This window comes from Octodon degus, unplaced genomic scaffold (genome assembly GCF_000260255.1).
Source record: "Octodon degus isolate 3935 unplaced genomic scaffold, OctDeg1.0 scaffold00118, whole genome shotgun sequence".
Taxonomy (NCBI): domain Eukaryota; kingdom Metazoa; phylum Chordata; class Mammalia; order Rodentia; family Octodontidae; genus Octodon; species Octodon degus.
The window spans coordinates 2,663,362-2,687,934 of NW_004524694.1; the positions used below are offsets into that span (position 1 = coordinate 2,663,362).

Genomic DNA, 24,573 nt, shown 5'->3' on the forward strand with positions numbered 1-24,573 from the left:
TGCTTAGCAAATGTTTGCTGAATGAATGCATCTAGAGGATAGTCTGCTTTAAAAAGCACTCGTTTCCAGAGTTCAGATTACAAGTTTCTATTAAGAGACATTTGTGACGGTGCTCTATTTCTCCAACAGTCATTCTTGGAATGTTTGCAGAGTCATTTGGGAATCTTGAGTCCAGGAACCTGAATAGAGCGTTTGTGACTCTTCAGCAGACTGGAACTCATGGCCTACTGGCCAACAAGCTGGAGTGTACAGCGACTAACGTCTGTACGTGGGCTGAATGGGTTACCTTCTGAATGAAGCACTGGGCATGTTAACTCCTGCCTTCAATTAACTTATGACAAATTTGGGGGAAAAATCCTAAGCAATAACACACACTGCAAGAATCTCTACTGGGAAAAAAGTATCAGTGAAATGTCCAAGGGTCACAGGGGTTAAATGGATCTTTTTGAGTTGGTTAAGAAATGTTTTGAAAAATCTATGCAAGCTTTTGAAATAGTCTCAGGTTGATGAGAAAAGCGAGCTCAGGAAGACTAAATGGCCTCCTGCAGAATCTCTGGTATTCTGAGCCCAAGAAAGTCTCACCCATGATCACTGCAGGAAGACAGCACTACAGCAGGCAGAAGCCAGACTGGAAGCTTCCAAAACAACTTGGGTTTGATTTTCTACCTTTCTTTAGAGTTATGCTATATAATAGTTCAGGCCAGCCTTGAACTCACTATGTAGCACAGGCTAGTTTGAACTTGCACTGATCCTCCTGCCTCCCCAGAGCTGGGGTTATAGGCATGTACCACCATGCTCCACTCTCTTCACAGGGTTTTAAAAATCTTAGGATAAGCCCAGAGTTATATCAAAATGAGCTGAAAATTTAATCTTATTTTCCACTGTTTGAACTCTTTTATGTCTGTATCTTACCTGTAAAATAGGAACAACTAGTTGCTGTGATTAACAGTAGGTTGGGGGAGATGGCTCAGTAGAATAACTGCTTCCCTGGCAAGCACAAGGGCCTGAGCTCAATCCCCGGTTCCAAAAAAAAAAAAAAAAAAAGAATATGATGAAAACATGTTGGAGAGACTATTTCAGTGAATACAACCTTAATCCTAACTCATATATATACCAAAACAAAGGTATATATTTTGTTAGAATGGCTATTGTAAAAGACAATAAAGAAAGGGCTGTCCAGATAGTTCAACGGACTAAAGTGCCTGCTTAGGCAGGCTCAGGGACCAGGGTGTGATCCCAGGCATGCTGTGCAGGCGCTACCCCAGGGCCCGCTAAGATGGAGACAGACTGGGCGTGGTGGTACGCGCCTGTAATCCCAGCTCTTTGGTGGCTGAAAATAAGAGAATCACTACAAGTCCGATCCACACAGTGAGACCCTGTAGACCCTGTACTAAATACCTTAAAAAAAATAGGAGTATAAAATTGAAAAAAAAAAGACAATAAAGAGTACTGCTAAGAATAGAGAGAAACTGGAAAGCATGTATAGTACAGACAGGAATATAAAATGGTGTGGTTGCCTTGGAAGACAGTTCCTCAAAAGGTAAACACAGCTGCCCTTTGTTCTATTTGTTGGATCTAACAATTCCAAATCTCTCAAATGTTGCACCCGCAAAACAAAACCTATGTTCATACAGAAAACTTAAATGCATTCATAGCAGCTTTATTTATAATAGCCTCAAAGAAGAAACAAATGTCCATCAACCAATGAATGAGCACATAAGCAAAAGTAGGTTATGGCCACACAGTAAGAACAGTCAGCCATTAAGAGAGTGAAGTGACAGTGGTGCTCTGTTGATGATCCATTAAAGTGTTAAGGCTACATTTTATGATTCCATTTATATGAAACGTCCTGAATGGACAAATCCAGAGATAAAATGTAAATAGGAGGAAAGATACCTTCTTTAATAAATGGTGTTAAGTAAACTGGTTACCCACAGGTAGAATATTGAATCTAGACCCATAACTCCCACCATGTGCTAAACTATATTAAAGTAGATTGGAGAAATAAATGTTAAAACAGAAATCACAAGTGAAGTCACAAGTTAGCCAAGAAATTTCTGAACAGAACCCCAGTTGCACAGGAAATAGTACTGAAAATCAACAAAAGAAACAGGTGTAAGAGTGAAAAGAAAACCTACAGAATGGGGAAAAAAATTTTCCAGCTATTCTTCAGACTCAAAAATTAGACCACCCCAAATAAAAGACTCAGTCAACATATAGACACTGAAATGAACAGACACTTCACAGAAGCAGTACCAATGGCTAATCAATAAATACATGATACTCAGTATCAGTGACCATTAGAGAAATAAAAATTGAAACACTGAGATTCTAACCTATTTCAGAAAGAAGAGCTATGGTGAAGAAATCTAATAACAAATGTATGGCTGGAAAAAGGAACTCTTACATTTGGTGGGCCACTGTGAAGATGCTCCAAAAAATTAAAACTAGAATTTTTTAAAAATTCACTACAGGGTCTCACTACACAGATCAGACTCGTAGTGGTCCTCCTGTTTTCAGCCTCCCAAGTGCTGGGATTACAAGCACACACCACCACGTGTCTCAGCGCAGTCTCAGCGTGCCCCGGGGGGAATGCTCGCAGCAGATCAAACTGGTCCCTGCGCCTGCCTAAGCAGGCACTTTAGTCCGCTGAGCTATCTGGCCAGTCCAAAACCAGAAATTTCATTTGACTCAGCTATTCCCCTTGTAGGTATCTTCTTGAAAGAGTTACAAGACATCCTGTTAAAGTGATATAAGCATCCCCATGTTTAGAGCAGCATAATTCATAATAGCTACATCATGGAAGCAGCACGCATTACCCATCAACAGATGAGGGGATAAAGAAAATGTGGTATTTATATCCAATTGTGTAGTACTCTGCTACAAGGATAACTTGGTTGTTTATAGGAAAATAGATATACCTTAAGATCATAATGTTCAATGAAATAAATCTGATACACGAGTTTAAATATTTATGGATTTCTTACATGAGAAACTCAAATTATAAATAAAGAGCAAAATGAGAGATGATAGGATTAGGGAGGCAGATCTTTTTCAAACAGGAAGGGAATCAAGAGATGGAAAGGGAACAAAAAAAGGAATTAAAATTTCTTACTAGAGTTAGTGTGACTTACAAAATCACAGCATCCAAAATCAATATGCAAAATCGGTTATACCTCACATACTTGTAACAGACAATCAAGACTTGAAATTAAAAAAAAAAAAAAAAAACCCTGTACACTGAAAACTATAAAGCATTCCTGAAATTAAGGAACTAAATACAAGGATAGATGTACTGAATTCACTGAAGACTCAGTATTGTTAAGCTGTCCACTTTCTCAAGTGTATATACAGATGGATGAAATCTCAAAAGTATAACAGGCTTTGAAGTACACATCTAGAAATAGACTCTAGCTATGAGGGTATATGTCAGTGGGAAATGAAAAATTATTTAATAGGGCCATCAAAAAACATGTTTTTGGGGTCAGGGAGATGGCTCAGTGGAATAAGTGCTTCCCTGGCAAGTGCAAGGGCCTGAGTTCAATTCCCAGTTCCGCAAAAAAAAAAAAAAAAAAAAAAAAGAGCACATTTTCATCTGGGAGAAAATAAAATTGGACCTCAATATTATAGTAAATGCCAAGATAAATTTAAGACAGATTAAATAAAATATAAAAGCTTAAATCAAAATCTCTTAAGAAATCTAGGTGAACAAGTACAACTTAGGACCGGAGACCTTATCTGACTAGGTGAATGTTAAAACTGGATACCTTAACAATATAGCCTGAAGAGTATATGGGAATTCTGAAATATCTTTGCAAGTTTTCTATAAACCCCAAATATTTCAGAATAAAGTTAAATTTAACAACAAAATAGACAAAAAAAACCCTAACACAACAATCCAGCTGCTAATAAAGTCAAATGATAGCTCTGAAGAACGATATAACAAGAGTCAAGCTGTTTACAGTTCTAATTTATAAAGATCTCTTTCAAAATGACAAGGATAAAACCAAACAAAAAATAGCTAAAAGGATATGATAAGCAATTAGTGAGCAACAAATTCAAATGCTCCACCTCCCCCAAAAAAAATCAAAACATGAAAAGTTGTACAAATTTACTGGTCAAGAAAATGTAAAATCAGGGAATAGATACTGCTTTATACATAAGTCACAAAAAGTATAAAGCTTTAATGATATCTACTGTTGATTAACAGGAATAAGGACTCACACTATAAGATTAATTAATTGTGACAGCCTTTTGGGGAAGAGACCTCATAACCTTTTTTTTCCTGCAGTACTGGGGATCGAACTCGGGACCTTGCACTTGCCAGGCAGGTGCTTATGCCACTGAGCTGTATCCCCAGCCCCCAACAGACCGGGTAAACTTATTAAAATTTCAAATACATGTATTCTATCTTAGCCAACTGATTAATCTATCACCTGTAATTAAAAGTGCCAGAAAATAAGGACTTGATGTATTAGGATGTTTCTTGTGTTTTGTTGTGAGGAAAAAGCTAAACAAAAAGCAAACACCAAGTAAATGATTAACAGTATGTAAATTAACCAGTGTACAAAACCACTGTGTTTAACTGTGTGAACATGGAAAAAACTATGGCTTTCTACAAACTTGGTCATCTGCACTGGCTACTGGGGAATTTACTGTGGGGAAATGGACAGAAGAGAAAGGGGAGAACAGAGAAAAAGGGGAAAGGAAAAAAAGGGGACAAACGAATTCTTCTGTGGAACACATTTTCTTTAAATTTTTAGTTTATCAATTCATGTCACCTCTAAAGCAACCATGATTTTTTTTATCCACCTAAGAGTATTACTTTTTTTTTTTTTTTTTTTTTTTTTTTTTTTGATCTTTTCTGAGACAGGGTTTCACTGCAATTCAGGCTGGTCTTGAGCTTACTTTATAGCACAGGCTGGCCTCAAACCCACGGCAATGCTCCTGCCTCAGCCTACTGAGTGCTGTAATTACAGGCATGTACCTCCATGCCTGGCTGAGTATTACATTTACTGTAAACAAGCAAAAGGATAACCCCCCCAAAAAAAACGCCAAGTTAAAATGCCTTGGTTATATCAATCCTGAAAAACTGTTCCAATGGCTATCACATATTTAAAACATTTAAAACCATACTGTATTTGATATGAAGCCCTGTGGTTCCAAATAATATACTATCTAATATTAAGAGACCAGTCACCAACTCTTAAGTCACAAGTATCTTCTTCTCCTTTGCTTCTTTTGTCCTATCATAGCAAGTTTATGCATAACTTCCTCTTCTAAAGAAAAGACAAGATCCCTGCCCTCAAGATTTCTGTTTTCCTAGTACCTTGAATTCAAGATAAAGAATTTGAAAGTACTTGGTACACACAGTAAGTGCAGTATCTAAGCTTTATGTCCACACAGGACAAAAGTCAGCAGAAATCAGTGTTCCAATGCTATTTAGGATAAAGGCTGGAGAGAAAAGGGGGAAAAAATGAAAGCAGGAATATATTGCTACCCTGTCATCAGGCCGCCCACATAGTCTACAATTACTAAAGTTTTAGAAAAGAGCCTGCTATTTCCTATTGCTCATATTATACAGAGCAAACAAACCGCTCAATAATTCTAAAAAACTGGCTTTCCATGGTTTAAAAAACGAACAATTCAAAACTTGACAGACTTAACAACAATTTCTATCAAACAGTCCTAGCAACCTTAATTACAGTCTTACACATCCCGATTCCAGATCCTGTCCCTGGTTAACATTTGAAATACTAATCTTATCACAGAATATATTAAATGAATCACAGTTACATGACAGATGCCACCCTCCCTTGGTTGATTAAAACAATATTATTTACCAAGGTAAGAGTTCTTAGGAAAAGAGGGTTAGAAGAAATTTTACTGAACATAAAGGGTGCCTATATTATTATCTATAGCAAATATCACAGTGGTTGAAATAGATAAAAGGTTTTCAAATGAACACATCGGTAATGACTCTACAGATCTATTCCGTACTATATCGTGTAAGTCCTAGCCAGTGTGATGAGTCAGAAAAACAAATGATGTGACCACCTAAGGAGGAGGAAGCAAAACCACCTGAATCTCAGTCCTGCCACTTACCAGCTATGCAACTCCAAGCAAAGTACTTAGTATCTCTGTGCCTTTACTCCATCTGTAAAAATAGGAATAGTAAGGGTTCTTCAAGTAAGTACTGTATTCATAAATGATAATGGTATAGATATGCCAAAGAACCTGGAGATAAAACCTAAAATAAGGTAAGATTTCCCCAGATACAAAATTATTATAGTTATCAATGGTATTTCTATATACCATTAGTAACAAACAGGAAATGACATTCTATAAGAAAATAAAATTTTACAAAAGTTATTAAGACTTCTCCAGAGACAATGGAATCCCAGTCAAAATTAGTGGAACTTGAAGTTAGAAATTCTGAGAGGTTTATGGAAACCTCAAGTGCCAAGTCAAGACATTTCTCAAGAAAACTTACCTATTAAATATGAAGTGCCAAGTTAACTGTCTACATCGTGTATTGACACCAGTTGTTTCTGAAAGGGTTCCTCACCAGGCATGTCTGTGGGTCCCTTTCTACCTTCCTTTTCTTCTTCATGCAAATGTCCTCTAAGCACAGGCTTTGGTGCTCTGTATAAAATGAGCAGCATTACTGCCCAATAAGCTTCACCGACTTCACTTCTCGCCACCTCATTTTTCATAGCCGCCATCGTGTGACACCATTGAGTGATGTGTACTGTATGTACAGTGCTAGGTTGCCTTGGAACGCTTTTATTTGCCAACGATTTGTAAATAGAACCATTTGGCAAAATTTGGGCTTGTTTGGGTGTGGTTTTCGCAAACTGTACTGGGTGACAAACACAACTGTGGCTCTCTTTCCCAACTGTAGAACAAATTTAAGTTTGTGAACCAAGGTACTATATATATTATTTTTTTCTTTCTCTTAAGTATAAGCTCTCTAAAGCTAGAATAGCTGATGCCATATTATACTTCCAGGATCTTCTTACTCTGCCGAATGGTTAGAAATCACAAAAATTTTCAGTAGTATATGAAGCTCATGTAGTGATTCAATTAGAACCAAGTTTGCAGACTCATTATTCATCTACCAAACAATGGTTACACAAATAATGTAACTCCATAACTTAGCACTGTAAACACTTTTATTGTTGGGGTTTTTTGAGACAGCGTCTCCTATGTAGTTCAGGTCAGATTTGAACTCACTTTTGTAGCCCAGGCTGTACTCCAACTCAGCAATTCTGCTTCAGCCTCTTGAGTGTTGGGATTACAGGGATATACCATCGTGTCCAGTTAACACTAACTTTTTTTTGCAGAACCAGGGATTGAACTCAGGCCCTTGCACTTGCCAGAGAAGTGCTTATTCCACTGAGCCATCTCCCTGGCCCCAACACTAACTTTTAATATCTTACACTTAAATAAAGGAAATCAAAGAACAAATCCATTAAGGGAAACCATACAAAAATGTAGTCTTGAGAATATTGAATAACCTCTGAATGAAAGGACAAAAAAAAAAAATCTATGGAACAGGGGTTGTTAATCTGCCTATATCATGTAGGAAAGATTAGCTCTAATAGTTTTCAATACACTTCATTGTTTGGTGATCCAAGTCTATATATTTAAATTTAAAAAAAATCTTTCTGTATTTTATACAGCGTCATTCTATGCTTTTCAGGCTCATAGTGATCCTCCTGTTTCAACTGCCGAGCGCTGGGATTACAGGCATGCCCCACCACACCTGGATTCAGTGGCCAGCACAGCATGTGGTGCCAGGGATTGAGCCCAAGTCCTTGTGCTTGCCAGGCAGGACTGAGACCACCAAGCTGTCTCCCCAGACCCAAGTCAATATTTTTAACTAGACGATATGCTATGAAAGTTAGTATTTGCAAATTAACTCCACTTCCAGAATAAATAAGAGTGATGAACTATGCAAATAACATAAAAAGCTGAGTCGGTGGTCTGAAGCTGGGAATATGTACATTTAAGAAAATCAGTTAAACTAGTACAATATGGTATACTATCAGAATCTTGTTGAGTCTTGTGTTCTTCACTACCTTGTGATTTTTCCTCAAGGCCTTAAAGACAGCAAAGGAGACAGGGTTTTAGAAAGATCTCTTGTGACCTGAGGTTTGTCTTGCATACTCAAGGTGTTCTCTTGCTCTGGACAGCCCAGATTTAGCTCCAGGAGAATGTAGCTTGGTCCTTACATTAACTGTCTTAAATTAATCTGAAAGACCCAGAGATGCAGGAACTTTTGAAGCCAGCTGAAAAGTCTAGATCAGTTTTAAGGTGAGAATGAGATATTCCTGGTTGGGGTCTGAACAGAACCAGGGCTGGGGTTATAAAGTGAATGCAATGGCTTTCCATACGACACAACTTTGGCTGTTATTTCTCCCAAGTCATTTTGCTTTCTAAATCTACTCTCTAGACTTTTAAAGAAATGTCAAGAAGACAGTTCAGGAAAACAAAACAATGTACGTATTTCATAGGGGCTATAATAGATTACTATTTGCTTGAACTTTTAATGACCCCAGTTTCATAATTTAATTTTGCTAACTGATTCTCTTGGTCTTTTAAGATATTTTTAACCTTTCGGAATGTCGGTCACACAAAGGCACTTAGCACGTGTGGCTGGAGGTGTATATTCGTGAAGACACCTGCACCTCCTGTCTGGGAAAAGATGGTCAACGTTTTGAAAGGAGTGCTTACAGATGTGATCCTGCCATGAACGTGTCTGCTGTGCTTGGATCAGTCTAATGCCCTATGGAAAAAAGTCATCATTCAAGATACTGATGCCATGTCTTTGTACAAGTAGAATTGGTTAATGTACTTCAGGAGCAAGTGGATAAATTGATGGATCAAAATGCTTTTTCTCTTATCCAGAAGTGAAAATACTAGATATTGGATGCTTGAGACTTATAAGAAACAAACATGAAAAACTATCTCTATTCAGTATCTTAACTTGAGTATTTCAAGGATTCGCAGGAGCATGTTGTGGGAAAGACTGAGATTTGTTCAGACAGAGCCTTGAACTGATTTGGCTGTTTAAAATCAAAAGCTTGGATTTAGCTGTAATTTGGTAATTTGGCTTTTATTTTATGAAAATATTGTTTCTCTTTTTTTTTTTTTTAAAAAAAGTCTTTTTACTTTTCTAAGATGGGAATTTACAATACTGACCTATTTTTTTCCAATTTAGTGACAGATCTATTTACTCAAATTCAACTAAGTTTTAAAACTGAAATTATGCTGATGTAAAACATTTTCCTTCGGAGGAAAGCAGGACTTAGACATGAAGAAAGGATAGTTTCTAACATTTCTGCAAAGTTTAGCAAGTGTCTTCCCATTTGGGCTGAGACCAAGGAGCAGAGTCATCTCAGTAGCTTGTAGTATTTGCAAATATTATCTCACTACAACAAACACTGTTTTTATAAAAACATTTGTGCACACAAAAAAGTAGCAATACATCAGTATTTACATTTATTTCATGTATGTAGTTTAACACTCATTACTGAACAAAACTGGAATGCAAACAAATATACAAATACCATAATAAGCATTATCAAATAAAAGTCCTGGCACTAGTGTTATAAGCATATTAATGGACCTGGTGAGGAAAAGTGATGGAAGATTTGCAGCCCATGACATGTTTCTTTTTTTCAAAAGGAAACGCTCAGTAGCACCATAATGGTAATACTTAAAGGAACACATAGAATTGGAGCATTTTAACTGTTATTAATGAGGTTAAACTGCTTTATTTAACAGTGAATTATACAGGAAGTTAACAGTACAGGCAGTATTTTGGCCAACTTCTGCTTATGTCAGCTGAACACCTTCCATAAACAAATCAAAAGTATGTAAAGCCAACCATACACAGAGCTTTTGTACTTGGTACAGTCTCTGTACCACGCTTTGATTTCATGGTTGGAAAAGATACAAATGTGTTAAAAACTGAGGTTATGTGAAGTTTTTCACTAAAGCCTGAGTGTGTCTTTGGTAGGCTAATACTTCTTCAGCATTGTTATTAATCACATTCATTTTATCTATGGCCTGTATTTTTCTATATAATCCAAGGTGATTAGAGAGGACAATATGGATAACAATACAGAAAAATCTTCACATGAGTAGGCCCTTAAAACTCAGTCTATCCCAAAGGCACCAAGAATCAAGAGGGTACAAATTTCCCCTTAGTGAGGGGTGACTTGTTTTGGTAATACAACCGAATACGATTTTATTTTGCAGTTTTACATATCTTATTTGTTGTCATTACACCTAATTACCTACTTTTACATTTTTCTTCTAAAATGGCATCAACAATGTTCAAGATAAATAACAGTACCAGGTATTTCTATTTCAAAGTTGTGCAAAAACTGCCACAATCTTGCTCAATGTGTCTAAGTATTCAATGGCTACAAAAGGGCTGCATTAAGCATTATGTATCCACATTGCATACAAAGAAAAAAAAAATAAAATTTTAGTCCAGTTATGAATAGAAATGTTACTGAGAGTATCATATACTGAGAGTAACCCGATACATTCTTTTAAACATATTCCTTTAGTGGTTTCAAAAAAAATGTCACTAACCACTTTTCCCTAAGCCTCAAGTTTTCTTCATAAGAATGCTTAGAACTGCATTAGTATTTTATACTGATTATAAATTAAGCCAAATTTCTATCTAAATACACAGTTATGTGCATCAAGCAATGTTTTGTGACAAGCACACAAAACATGCTTTACTCTTAAGATTACTCTTCTAATAATGTACTTTTAAAGCCTTCATTTCATAGTTTGGTAATTAAGATCCACATGAAACACAGTTTCGCTGAACACAGAAAACATATCTGCATTATGATTATGATAATGGTGTTTGCTGGTAACTTGAAATCTTAGTCACATATAGTTCAACCAGCTCCATACAAGCTTGTTCAGTGGTAATTACTTTTGCAGCATTTGTGGGCCTAAATTTCAGTCTGAATTGCAACTTTTAATTCCAATGTCTGATGTGAGTGATTATTATTTGTTTCTTTTAGTGCATCACCAAAATACAAATCACCATTAGGTTTTATTCCATTGTTACCATGTTCTTCAGCAACATGACTTGGCTGTGGAACTTCTGAACATGACGCAGTTTTAGTGAGCAGAGAAATGCTACATTGATGAGGGGAATTTTCCAAGCGGTCGTTTTCTACCTCAGGAAGAATGTTAACAGTAGCAAAGCGGGTATGATAATCACTGGAACCATGGCTGCAAGAAGTTTTCATGCTTTCTAGATCAGAACAACTAAATTCAGAAAAATGACTAGAGTGGGAATCTGCTACAGATGGCATACTGTCACTGAGGGATGGAGCCTCAAATTCACTTGAGTTCGTGCTCTGTTGTTCTAATAACTGTGCATCCATGTCCTCTCTGGTCTCGTTTATCTTCATATTACTTTTTTTCCTCAATTTACCACTTTTTGATTTTTTTCCTGCTGTTGCTTCCTTGGACCACTTGGTGGCACTAGATTTACCTTCAGGCAAGCCACTGGATGAACAAGCATGGCTCCTAGTGGCACTGCCATCGTCCACACTACTGCTTCCACTGTTGTGCCTGAACTTGGATGGCTTTGATTCGATATCTACTTGCACCTCCAAACTGTTGCCTTCTCTGGAAGAGAAAAGTAACAAATATAAACAATGTCTGGCCTCCTTTTATTTTTATTCAGATGACAAGAAAGGTGAAGAGGTTTTTGCAATACTGCATCTCTTCCATACTAACCAACTGCTGTACAAATTACATCCTACATCCTTATATTTATATATGTAAATGTATATACTACAGGGTCTACAGAGTTTCACTACGCAGATCAGACTTGTAGTGATTCTCCTGTTTTCAGCTTCCTCTCAAGTGCTGGGATTACAGGCGCACACCACCACACCCAGTCTCAATCGAGGGCTCAGTGCAGTGTGGGGGCAGGGTCGGCACAGCACACTGGGGATCGAACCCTCACCACTGTGCTCTCCTACGCAGATGCTTTACTCCGCTAAGTTATCTGGCCGGCCCTTCCCCCGTTATATTTTTGAAGACAGGATCTTAGCTTGGCTAGCACAGAATGTGAGATCCTTCTACCACAACCTCCCTACTAGCTGAGGTTACAAGTGTCCACCTGCAGCCTGGCTGGTAAGGAGTTTTTGTATGAAAAACCCAAGAATATATATACAAACTGTCAGGATACATTAACATAGGACAAAACCTACTAAAATAAAAAGTACTATGCTTGAGATGAGGAGTATCTTTACAATGCTTCAATTCTTAATACTAGTATATAACAATGATTGCTCATGCTATTAGAGGTATTTTGCTACTCCTCGTTTTTTCATAATTAAGATACAATACCAAGACTTTTTTGGTACTGTGGATTGAACTCAGGACCTTGTGCTTGCAGACAGGCACTTTAGCCACTGAGTATCTCTCTGGCATCCTCATTATTTTAAGAACAGCCTTACTGAGATATAATTTAAACAACATTATGTGCCTAAAGTACACAATTCCATGGTTTCTAGTTTAAGAGTTATGTAACCATCATGCTCTAACTTCAGAACAATTTTATTGCTCTCCAAAGAAAATCTTGTACCCATTAGCAATCACTTTCCATTCTGCCCTCCTCCCAGCTCCTGGCAACCACAAATCCACTTTCTGTCTCTATGGATTTGCCGACCTTGTGGATTTCACCATTTTCCTAAAGAATTTAAGTTTGTCATCATTATTCACTGGTAATTTCACCCAAAGAGAAGAATAATTCCTTTACAATTTACTTTAAAATACTTTTCACTTTGCAACACAGTTTTCCTTACTTGTCCAATGGGATATAGGAATTCAGAATGGATCCCGCCATTGCTTTGGTGCTGGCATTATCACTAGCTGTTCCCAGGCTGACTGTGCCAGACTCTCCACTTAGACTGCACCGTTCTTTCTGTACATCTGCTTGTACTTCCAACCTGAAGGAGACGGGGATCAGGAGAAAGCCACAACGATGTTAATTCACCACTACTGCAAGATGCAGTCCCAAGTACTGCACTTAAAAACTCTGGTAATAAGCTTTGCTTTTTTGTGGTACTGGGGATTGAAGTCAGGTGTAATAAGCTATTTTAAAAACTATTTTTTTTCAGTATTTTCTGACTTGATTATTCAAGTTCTACTCTAGTACCCTGGACAGTACCAGTCATCAAATGGAATAGGAAAAATTAGCAGCTGTTTGCCAGGTAAGGTAGTAACAAAACAACACAAAAAGGATGCAAAGATTTTAACTCAAATATGAGCCATTATTCTTTACTCAGGATGTGGTATTTTATCATGTTTCAGTGCAAAACAGTCAGAATACATTATCAACCATTAAACATGACAGATCAGTAAATCAAAATCATCCTATAATAAAACTGGTTCTAGGGCTGACCAGGTAACTCAGCCGACTACAGTGCCTGCTTAGGTAGGTACAGGGACCAGGGTTCGACTTCCGGAATGCTGTGCGGGCCCCGCACCCGGGGTGCGCTGAGACCATTACTGAGACTGGGCGTGCTGGGGAGAGCCTGCATTCCCAGTGCCTGGGAGGCTGAAAACAGGAAAATCACTTCGAGTCCGATCTAAATAGTGAGATCCTGAACACCCTGTACACCCTCTACATCCTGTCCTAAATTCATTAAAAAATAGATAAATAAATAAATAAATAAAAGCGGTTCTATAAATAATGACTTTTTATTTTACATACTTTTGTAGTGCTTGGGATCAAACCCAGAAAGTGTAAATGCTAGGCAAGTGCTGTACAACTGAGTTAAATCCCCAGTCCACATCTATCTATCTATCTATCTATCTATCTATCTATCTATCTATTTATTTATTTTGCGGAACCAGGGATTTAACTCAGATCCTTGCGTTTGCCAGTCAAACGCTTATCCTACTGAGCCATCTCCCTGGCCCTGACTTATTTTTAAATAAAATATATGCCACTAAAATTAAGAGTTTCTGTTCAAATGCAAACTATCAACTAATTATCTTTGAATTCATATACTCTCCTCTTCTTTAAAAAACAAGGGTAACAAACAAGGAATGTGAATCAAGGAAGAAACACGGGAAGATGAGAACATGTTAATTTCTCCTACTTAATCTATATGGCTGTTGCTAAGATTTGGTGAGAAGTGACAATTCATACCTCAGGACACAGGCCAACTGGTATGGCCCCAGTTCCTGCATCCCTTGATGTCCTGACTCCATTTTCTCCCAGACTTCCTTCAAAATCTCATCTCCTAATATCTAGGTGTTGATATCTTCAGAAGGAAGGTCTAGATCAACTAATACTGAAGCAGCTCTAGCATCAACTAATTTATCATATAAAATCTGACACCTACAAGGAATGATTGGCAGAATACTATTTGAAGTTTTTATCACATAATGGGTATACTGTGACAGAAAATTCAAACAGTAAAAATCTATGGCATAGAAATAAATTTTTAACATTGTTACTAGAATCACCATCATGGTCTATGTCCAAATTCTCATCTAATTAACATTTTATACTAACACAAGGTAGAAATCAGGCAAGCCCAAGGACTCTTACCTGTTAAAACAGTTCACCATGGCACTTCCTGACAGACTCCCCGTTATGCTTGCTCCGGCAAGGGCCATAGTGCTCGCTGTTTCGCTCAGGTTGTCTCGAATGGCTCCTATTCGGTCCATGTGGCTTCCACTTGCACTCAAACTGCCAGTCAGGCCACCAACACTTCCCTCCCCTATGCTAGGGTTGTGCCTTGCTTCTGCTACTGATGTTGTATCTAAACACAAACAATTCAAATTAAACATGGGAGATTATTAATTTCCTCTTCTTGAATTCTTGCATGCATTCAGACAGGCTATTTTTAAATTATAAAAACCATACAAAGACAGAAAAAACAAATGTCCAGAATCAAGGACATGTAACTATGGGATAAGAGTGAAGAGAAATACCTCAGAAAGTATATTTGGATGAAGGATTGATAGTCACTATTTCTTTTAATCCAGAAGATTTAGGAATTCTATAATATATTCAGTATTGAAAAATTAGTTGATTTAGGAGGGAAACTACATGCCAACTTTCAATAATGATGGCATCGGAAGATGACCTTAGTCTCTAGAAGGATGGTCAAACACTGATCTCTAGATAAGAGCGCACAGTTCCAATTGTCTACTAGCTATTATAAGATCTATAATACTATCTCACAGTACTTTTCACATGCTTTGTATGGAAGGAGTCACTTATTCATATCAACATTTGAGTTCTTATTGGAGATGCAACCATACAGTGACAGAGGTTATTTTATTAAAAAAAGCGTAAGTAAAGGAGAGTGATAACAAGTGCATAAACATGCTAGAGAACTATTTTATATAATGTGATCAGGAAAGGCCTCTTTGATAAGGTAACACTTTTATATGGAGACTCAAAGAAATAAAGAAGTGAACCAAAAAATTATCTAGAGGAAGAGTATTCTGGAAGTGCACGTTAAAAAGGCTACAGCAGGAACATGTTGGGCATCCTCCAAAACCAAGAAGGGTGGTATGAAGGAGGAAAGTGAAAAGAGGATTCTAAGACACACTTAGGGCACACCACGTGGGGCACTGTGGGCCACAATGAGGATTCTGGATTTCCCAATTCAGTTATAAGACACTGGGAAAGAATAAGAAACAGATGATCTAACTTATGTTTCTGAGAAATAACCATGGCTACATTGTGATAGTGAGTGAAAGCTGGGAAACTGATAGATCAATTAAGAGATTATTGCAGTGGAGAAAAGAATAGTATCTTGGAATCATGCAATCACAGTGGAGAGGGTAAGAGGTGTTGGGATTACAGCTAAACATTGAGGGACACTGCATAATTTGCTGATTAAATACAGGATATGTAAGAAGTAAAGGGAAGTCACTGTAAGTGAACATTTTTTAACTTGTGAAAGAACAGAGAAACTACTTCTTCTCTATGAAGATGAGAAAACTGGTTTTAGAACAAAGAATTTGGTTATAGCAAATTAAGCTTGAAATTCTTGACATTTAAGGGCAGACTAAAAGAGGGAGAGAGATATATATGTTTGAAGTTTTGGGGAGAGTTCTAGCCTCAACATGAACATACAGAAGTTAGTCAATGTGTTTATTTTAAGTAATTAATTAATTATTTTTTGGTGCTGGGGATTGAACTCAGGACCTTGCACTTGCCAGGCAGGTGCTTATGCCAGTAAGCTATCTCCCCAGCCCTCTATGTGTTTTTAAATAAATGAGATTATGTAGGGAGTAAGTGTAGAAATCTTAGTGAAGTCTGAGAGCCCTGTGAAAAACCAAACATAGGTTAGGACAGCAAAATAAACCATCAAATAAGACTGAAAAGAAGTAGGAGATATGATCAGAAGTGACTTCCTACAAGACAAGTGAAGGAGGACGACATGGTCTACTACACATGTACACTATTATATTACCATGAAGACAAGAACTGGCCACTGTATTTGGTACACAGGAAGCCACTAGGACTCTATTTCAATGTAATGGTAGAGTGAAATTCTGTAGCAGTAGGGACAAAATTCTGATTGGCATTGAGTTAAAGATAATGAAAAGTAATAATAATGCAGCATTAATTTTATGTACTTGCCTGATTATTTTCTGAAGACAGATTTATATAACAAAAATTGCAGCAATATAGACATGCACATTTTTAAAAGCTTATTAACTCAAACCTGCTGGCAATTCATAAAGGTCTTTTTCTTAATCATTGCCATGGTTATTCTAATTTGTATTTCTTTGACTAACACTAGTTTGAAGATATTTTTGACTTATTGGCCATCTGTATTTCTTCTCTTAACTGCTTTACTCTTCATATCCTTTAAGTTTAGGTTTTTAAGACATTATATTCCCATTAAAAGTTAGGTAGAAAAATTACTCCATCCTCTTTCATCCAGATACCTTAACAGTTAATTTCACTGATGTTCTTCTGGATGAAGACTGTCAGGTCACATAAAAGGAAGACAATGAAAATTCTAACTTGCATGCTACCTATGGCTGCCCCTACTAAGACAATTAATAAGCATAATTTCTTCTTTAAGGAACTTACCTACAGCTGTGTTAGTTCCACCAACATTTATATCATTTTCATCATCAAATTCAATTCTTACTCCTTTTCCATTGCCTGCTGAGACCCCACAACCTCCACTTCGGCACAGAGAAATTGGAACAACGCCATAGACATAGGCTAACATGATAGGAACACCAATACCTAGAAAGGAATACATAAAAACACAGAATCATGAAAACATGAACTTTAGAAAACCCTTTCAAAAGAAAGTATAGAGGAGAAAGTGACAGGGTTCTTATGATTTGGCTGAAACACCTGCCACAAGTAAATTTACCCAGTTCTTGGACACAAATTCTAGGCTCCTAGCCTTTCAGGTGACACATGCTTGCTTGCCAGAACCAGGATGATGAGAAGGTAAGACTACCAACACCCTGGCACCCTGAGATCCTCCCTGCCAGGGGACTCTTTCTGCTGTTAAGGAGAGGCTAAAGGGAAATGGTTGCCTGCCAACCAAGGAGGGAAGGAGACAGAGACAGAGACAGAGACAGAGACAGAGACAGAGACAGTAGACAGGACTTTCTTTTTTTTTTTTTTTCCAGTGCCAGGCCTCTGAATTGTATGAATTAGTGACTCTTGGCCACTAAAAATTTATCAAGCACTCTCAGTCTCTTATGTATATAAAATACTTTTAACCAATACAGTTATCGAGAGACTTTCTACAGGCTCAACTTAAATTGTCCTTAAACAACACTTATAAAGTATCTCCCTCTTATTTCTAACCATACAAAGCTTTAAGGATAAAGCAAAACTCCTTAAAGTCTGAAATAACTCATTTTCCAGCATTTTCTTACCCACAGTCACTGCAGCTACTACTGGAGAGACGATTACAGACAAGGTCACACCACCTGCGATGGCCAGGTTCCGCTTGTGCTTTGAAACATCCTTGCCTTCATATCGATTGTGAATCTTCAATTAAAAATAAAAATGGGGCAGGGTATTACAGAGAAAACATAGTACATATTTCATTTGGATGAAACAGACTACATGTGCTAGAAATTTAAAGCAAATTCTCACTTACTTTCATAGCTGAATGCTCTAATTCAAGATAAAACCATTGTAAACACATTCTGAAATTAGTCTCACAAATGTTTCTTAATTTTTTTCATAAGACAATATTTAATAGATGTTACTTTGTGTTAATTTCTAGAATGTTCTTGAGTAATAGGAGGGTCAATAATTTAAGACTAGTATAATGAAAAAGAAATTAAGACTATTATTTGCATCATAATTATGTGTTGGACATTTAATAGGATATTTTTAAGAAATTCAGCATTTCACAGGTTTCTTTGTAAACAAGATTCCCCAAATGGCAAAAGTCAGCTGTCTATGACAGCGTTCCACAATTCTTTTTTTAAAACTGACCTTAAAAAGTAGTGGTACCAGATATATTACTAAACAGATTTTTTCCCCCAGATCTTTTTACACAAGAGGAAAATACCAACAGATAAGTCAAAATCCTGAATTCTCATCTGCAGTTCAAAGTAAAAGGTACAGTGAACAAAAGGAGAGTATATATTGGTTATCTAAGGACAGGTCATACCCTTGTACGCTACTGTTATTAAACAGAATTTAATATTACCATGTGAGCTATTATAAGAATATGGGAAACAGCTCAGCATCATCTTAGCAGGGCTAAAACTTATTAATAGAGCATATTTCCCTGTTTGTCTCAAGACACATTCAAAACAGATTCCAAAGTGTACAGGCACAGTATCTGACATAAAATACTTGATCTACAAACAATATTATAGACAAAGAATAATAAAATAACCTATGATTATGTGGTTATTCAGGGGCTGTAAAATACAATGTTGTGGAGTAGATTAAAAAGTGAAAAGTGGAAGTGGGGAAGAACAAAAGGCATGTATGAAACAAGGAACATTTCTACTTCATTAATCAGAATCCTGTTTTCCAACACTGACTGTACAATCCCAGGAAACAGGACTCTGTATCTCTGCAGATATCTCTATGAAAGCATACATTCACCCGAGTCAAAACCCAGCTCCACTTCTCTGTATAACTGAAGAAAAGTTACATAAACTTTTCTAAACTTCAATATTCTACCACATAAATTAGAGACTATAATTAATATACCTAGTTTGCTACAAGGTTAAAATGAGTATATAAAACATCTGTCAGTTCTCTTTTTAAAAACTGCTATCCTTTATTCAACTTAGGTACAACGTTCAGATCAGATAATTTCTGAAGGTTCTTTTCAATTCTGAAATTCTAACAGACAATGGCAGACTTTTAGCACTCCATAAATTATCACATTTGCTTATTTAACAAAGTATAATTCAACAATCAGTAGTCCCAAATAATTTCTGGTGTTTGGACTTACACAAATTGTTATAATCTGCACAGCAATGTATTTACTAATAGGAGGGTCAATAATTAATGTAATTACAATATTGTCTTATTGTTATTAGTTTTTACTTATAAATCTCATAGTCCTGACTTTTCTAGGATATATTCATGAGAAAAATGTCAGGGATGTCGGGATTTACATTGCAAACATATTGCTTTTCAGATTCAGATAACTTTTTTTTTTTTTTTTTTTTTTGGCGGAACTGGGGATTGACTCAGGCCCTTGCACTTGCCAGGGAAGTGCTAATTTCACTGAGCCATCTTCCCAGCCCAGATTCAGATAATTTTGAAGCAAAACTTCTTTTCAGGTATAACACAGTGGCCTGTCAAACACCAGAAGTGTATTATCTTATGAAAAATAATAACTTTTTCTGGCAGAACCAGGGATTAAACTCAGACCCTTGCTCTTGCCAGGAAGGGCTTATTCTACTGAGCAATCTCCCTGGCCCTTAGTAACTTTTTATAATGAAAAAAACTGGAAAGTATCTTTGTCTACAAATAAAAACAAAGCAAAACAAACAAAAAAAAAAATAAAAACAACTAAGGGGCACAGCTAAAGATTTAGAATATGTAACATGTCTGAAATTTTACCTTCCGGCCCACATACACAGGAATGCCAATGATCATTGCAGGGATAGCAATGCCTGCTATTAAGGCAATTCCCACAGGAGCACCCACAAGGGTTCCCAGCTGCCACAAGATTTTCTTTTTTCGGCTCCAAGGTTTCTTCCCCCAGAAAGTACACCCTGATGGACTAAAGGGAAAAATTATAATGTAAAATAATTGCTGTAAAACATCACAATAAATTGGTATAATAAACTGAAGCACAGTTTAGAGAGGAAATTTCTCATACTTAGTCTTCCCCTCTTTCTTTGAATAGTGAGTTTGAGAGCCTTTTAAAAAATAATTCACTATAAATTATACTAACAGACTACTAATATCTGAGATTCAAAATTTACCCTTAGTGCTCAATAATCTTCAAAACCTCAAGTTAATTTTTAAGACAACATTAATGAAAAACATACTTATTTTACCCTTCTTTTAGATGTAAAATTATATCTGATTGTATCATAAATTCACTCTGTGGCTTAAATGAGGAAATTTATATATGAGAAAATTAAATGGAAACATTCCTGATCTACTATAATTACCTAAGATATTAAACACTAGCATTCTACTTCAATTATAAAACAACAAAAAAAGGAAACCTACACTTTGTATTTTTGACTTAATTTGTATTAATTCCAAATGGCAGCATAAGCTGGGTGTGGTGGCTCACACCTCTAGGGGGAGGTGGAAAGAAGATCCCTTCTGCTCAGGAGTTCCTGGCCAGCCTGGGAAACAAATGAGACCCTCACCTCAAAAAAATAAAACTAGAAATGACTAATAATAATAATAATTTGGTACTACTTAAGTTTACGTAAGTTGAACAAAATTCATCTCTTGTAATGAATTTGCAACTTAATGAAACCCTGTTCCAAAATAAAAATAAAAACAGACAACAACAAAAAAGGCAGGGTTTATAATCCCAGGTATAAAAATACTTTAGGATACTTTTTCCAAAGTTAGTCTTACAATATAAAAATCATATTTACATATAAATAACTTCCTTTGTAAGCTTACCTCAGATAATGTAAATCAGAAATTTCTTTCATACATAACCAACAAAACTCACAACCACAGACTGCACATGTCATGTGATTGCAACTTCCATCATTCATCTTTATTATATAAGCAGCACATCGAGGACAGGGCTTTATATCATCAGCTATTGGGAATACAGAAACACCTGTTAAGTATATAAAACTGGTCTAAGAATAACTATATTTTCAACTGCAGCAAAAGCAGAATCTTATCATTAACTCAACATCTCTATCCTGCTGTTTTTTTTCTTTCCTTCTGAAAGGGAATATATTTAATTTTAAAATTTAAGTTCTAAACATTTTTCAAACATAGTAATAAAACAACAGGAATGACAAAAGTACAAAAAGAGAAAGGAGAACCAACACCCATAATGCAAAAGTTGCCCCCCCACCCCCAGCTATCTTCTCTTATGGGTAATTCCTGTTCTAGAACTTTTCTAACCATCCATTTAAACATAGATATTCTGTATGCTATTCCTTGAATGAACAAACACTAAAAGATAGTAACAACTGCTACAGTGGTGTCTCAGCTTAGGAATTTAATTCTTTCCACAATTCTGGTTGGAAGTCAATTAGAAGAACACTAAATCAAATTCCCCTATAAGGTCCAACATTGAAACTAACCACTAAGTTTGACTTAGCTGTTGACTGTCAATGTCCTTTTTATTCATTTATCAAATGCTGCTAGTATATGTTCTTTGTAAAGCAATATGATTACAATGGTGCTAACTTAAAATGAAGTGATATGTAACGTTAGGAACCAATGACAGATGACGGTAGCAGCACATGCCTGTAATCCAGCAATCAGGGAGGCTGAGGCGAGAGGATCGAGAGGATCGAGAGGATCGAGAGGATCGAGAGGATCGAGAGGATCGAGAGGATCGAGAGGATCACAAGTTTGAGCCCAGCATGGGCAACTTAATGAAACCTTGTTTCAAAATAAGAATAAAAACAAACAACAACAACAAAAAGGGCAGCGTTTGGGGGTGTTAGCAGCAGGTGATATAACTCAGGGTGGAGGCTGTGGGCTTAATTTGTTTATGTGGGGGGGATCAAAGACAGAATTATAAAGAGCTATTTCAGATTATACAACTATTTCGAACTCTGGCAGCTGCTTAAATAGTGACCTGTGATTATTTTGCAGTTACTGCTAGCCAGTTATATTTTCCAATTATAAATGCAGTATATACAGCTTAAAACAATATCTACAATGCTAATCAATGAATTTAAATTTTGTCCAATTTCTTACGTCATAAACATTAAGGTATATTCTATTTTCCTTTCCATAAATCTTATAGCCAAACAGAATCTGTACTTTATCAGTGAATTTAGGTTTCCTTAGTGCCTCTTCTAGGGAAAAACTAGACTTTAAGAATTGGTCAATGATCACGATTAGTATTTTAACAAGTCAAGCAATTTCAAGTAAACTTAAAATTTTTATATAGTCACACTAAATTACCGAAATATGAAAATTAAAAATATCTGTTAGGATTTAAAATAAGAACCTAAAACCTGTATTAAAATTTTCAAACAATGAGGGCATGAAAGAAAAAACAACCGGCTACAACAAATAAAACATTTGTATATCAAATGAAAGAAATGCTAATTCTATCTGCTTATGTGTCATGTTGATAAGCTTCCTGATGGTAGAGCGCCCTCAACAGCAGCTATCTCAACTAGAGGTGGGAATGAAGACTCCAAGTTTGGCTCTGATCCAGACAATCTCTGGAACAAAGTAAAAGGTATCAGAGCTAATCTCCCCTTTCATTCTTATAGTTCTACTACAGCCTTTTAAATAACTAAGGTTAAGGGGCAGCTAGGCAGCTCAGCAGACTAAAATGCCTGCTTACCCAGACACATGGACTGGGTTTGATCCCCTGTGTGCCGTGTTGGCCCCACTCCCAAGGCGCACTGAGATGGCGATTGAGACTGGGTATGGTGGTGTGCACCAGGAATTCTAGCACTTGGGAGGCTGAAAAACAGGAGGATCACTACAAGTCCAATCTGTGTAGAGAGACCCTGTAAACCTTATACTAAATACATTTAAAATAATAATAATAATAATGTTAGAGGGCTGGGGAGATAGCTCAGTAGAATAATGCCTGCCTGGCAAGTACAGGGTCCTGAGTTCAATCCCTTGTACCACAAAAACAAAAACAAAAACAAAAGCCTAACATTAGAGAGTAAACATCATAAGCATGCATTTTTGATATGTATCTATTTATACAGTCATTTCATTGTCTGTGTACTTATCCATGAAAGGCTGGTTTTTGTTGGTGGTGTTTTTTGAGACAGGAGCTCCCTACATAGTACAGGCTGGCCTTGATCTCACTATGTAGCCCAAGCTGGTTTCTAACTCATGGTGGTCCTCCTGTCTGAGCCCCTCAAGTGTTGAGATATGTTTTATTTGGTTTGGTTTGTGGTTTTTCACACAAGGTCTCACTATGTAGTTTAGGCTGGCCTAAAACTCACTATATAGCTAGCTCAAGATGGCCTCAAACTCACAGCAATCCTCCTGTTTTAGCCTTCTAAGTGCTGAGATTATAGGTATTAGCCTCCATGCCCACCCTAAAAGACTGTTTTGTTTGCTTCTGTCTCCTCAAACAAATAAATTAGAAAGAACTTAGTGTGTACATTATATATTTCTCTTAAAAGTTTCATATTGCAAAAATCCTCAACGAAACTATGTAAAGGATTATTTAAATAAGTCAACTGATCTTCCATTTCCCAGGCATTAATTATGCCAGTTTCATGATATTAAAAAAAAACTTTTCAATTATATCTTAAAGTGTCTGGCAAGATTTCTTTTTGACTACTGTATTTATTTTCACTGTTAAAATATAGGCCACTGTCATATTAAAAAGTAGTTTATAAAACACTATCTCAAATGGCAATAGCCTTTCCCTTTTAGCATGGTAGTATCAGAGGTGGGTGGAGGGAATTAAATATATCTTTATAAAAGGGGAAAACAGTAACAAAAATTCTGAAAAGATAGTTCATTCAACAATGTAACTGCAAGTGCATAAGCTTCCAAGTAACTATAAGAAAGTCTCATATGGATGCAACACCACCACACTTTAAAGATAAATATAAACACTATAAATTATTTAATGTACCTTATGATTAAGCACATATTTATCTTCAGTGGCTGACTAGAAACCACTTACCATTACATAATCAATTATCAAAAGTGCAATGAATCTTCCAATCCAACATGACAAAGGGAAACAATACTAGGATATCCACAGTAATAGTAATTAGAAAGATTATTTATTTATTTTATTTTGGCAGAACCAGGGATTGAACTCAGACCCTTGCGCTTGCCAGGGAAGCGCTTATTCTACTGAGCCATCTCTCCGGCCCCAAATAGCTGCTCATGTTCTCTTTCCTTGGGTCTATAAGAAGCCAAGTTCA

At 36.6% G+C, this 24,573-nt stretch overlaps 1 protein-coding gene and 1 pseudogene across 4 annotated transcripts in view; one reads left to right on the forward strand and one right to left on the reverse strand.

Moving 5' to 3' along the window:
- The first annotated feature begins 7,855 nt into the window (after window positions 1–7,855).
- On the forward strand, window positions 7,856–9,109 carry LOC111812245 (annotated as a pseudogene).
- A 375-nt stretch (window positions 9,110–9,484) lies between these two features.
- Rnf19a (ring finger protein 19A, RBR E3 ubiquitin protein ligase) overlaps window positions 9,485–24,573 on the reverse strand; it is a 55,008-nt gene continuing 39,919 nt past the window's right edge. For all 4 annotated transcript variants that reach the window (XM_023699929.1, XM_023699931.1, XM_023699930.1 and 1 more), the window contains exons 4-10: window positions 21,140–21,284; window positions 20,108–20,270; window positions 17,941–18,055; window positions 17,129–17,290; window positions 14,618–14,831; window positions 12,861–13,004; window positions 9,485–11,673 (exon numbers count right to left, since the gene is read on the reverse strand). In XM_023699929.1, coding sequence (XP_023555697.1) covers window positions 10,986–11,673; window positions 12,861–13,004; window positions 14,618–14,831; window positions 17,129–17,290; window positions 17,941–18,055; window positions 20,108–20,270; window positions 21,140–21,284 — 1,631 coding nt within the window. In that variant the 3' untranslated portion in view covers window positions 9,485–10,985. The remainder of the gene's footprint in view (window positions 11,674–12,860; window positions 13,005–14,617; window positions 14,832–17,128; window positions 17,291–17,940; window positions 18,056–20,107; window positions 20,271–21,139; window positions 21,285–24,573) is intronic.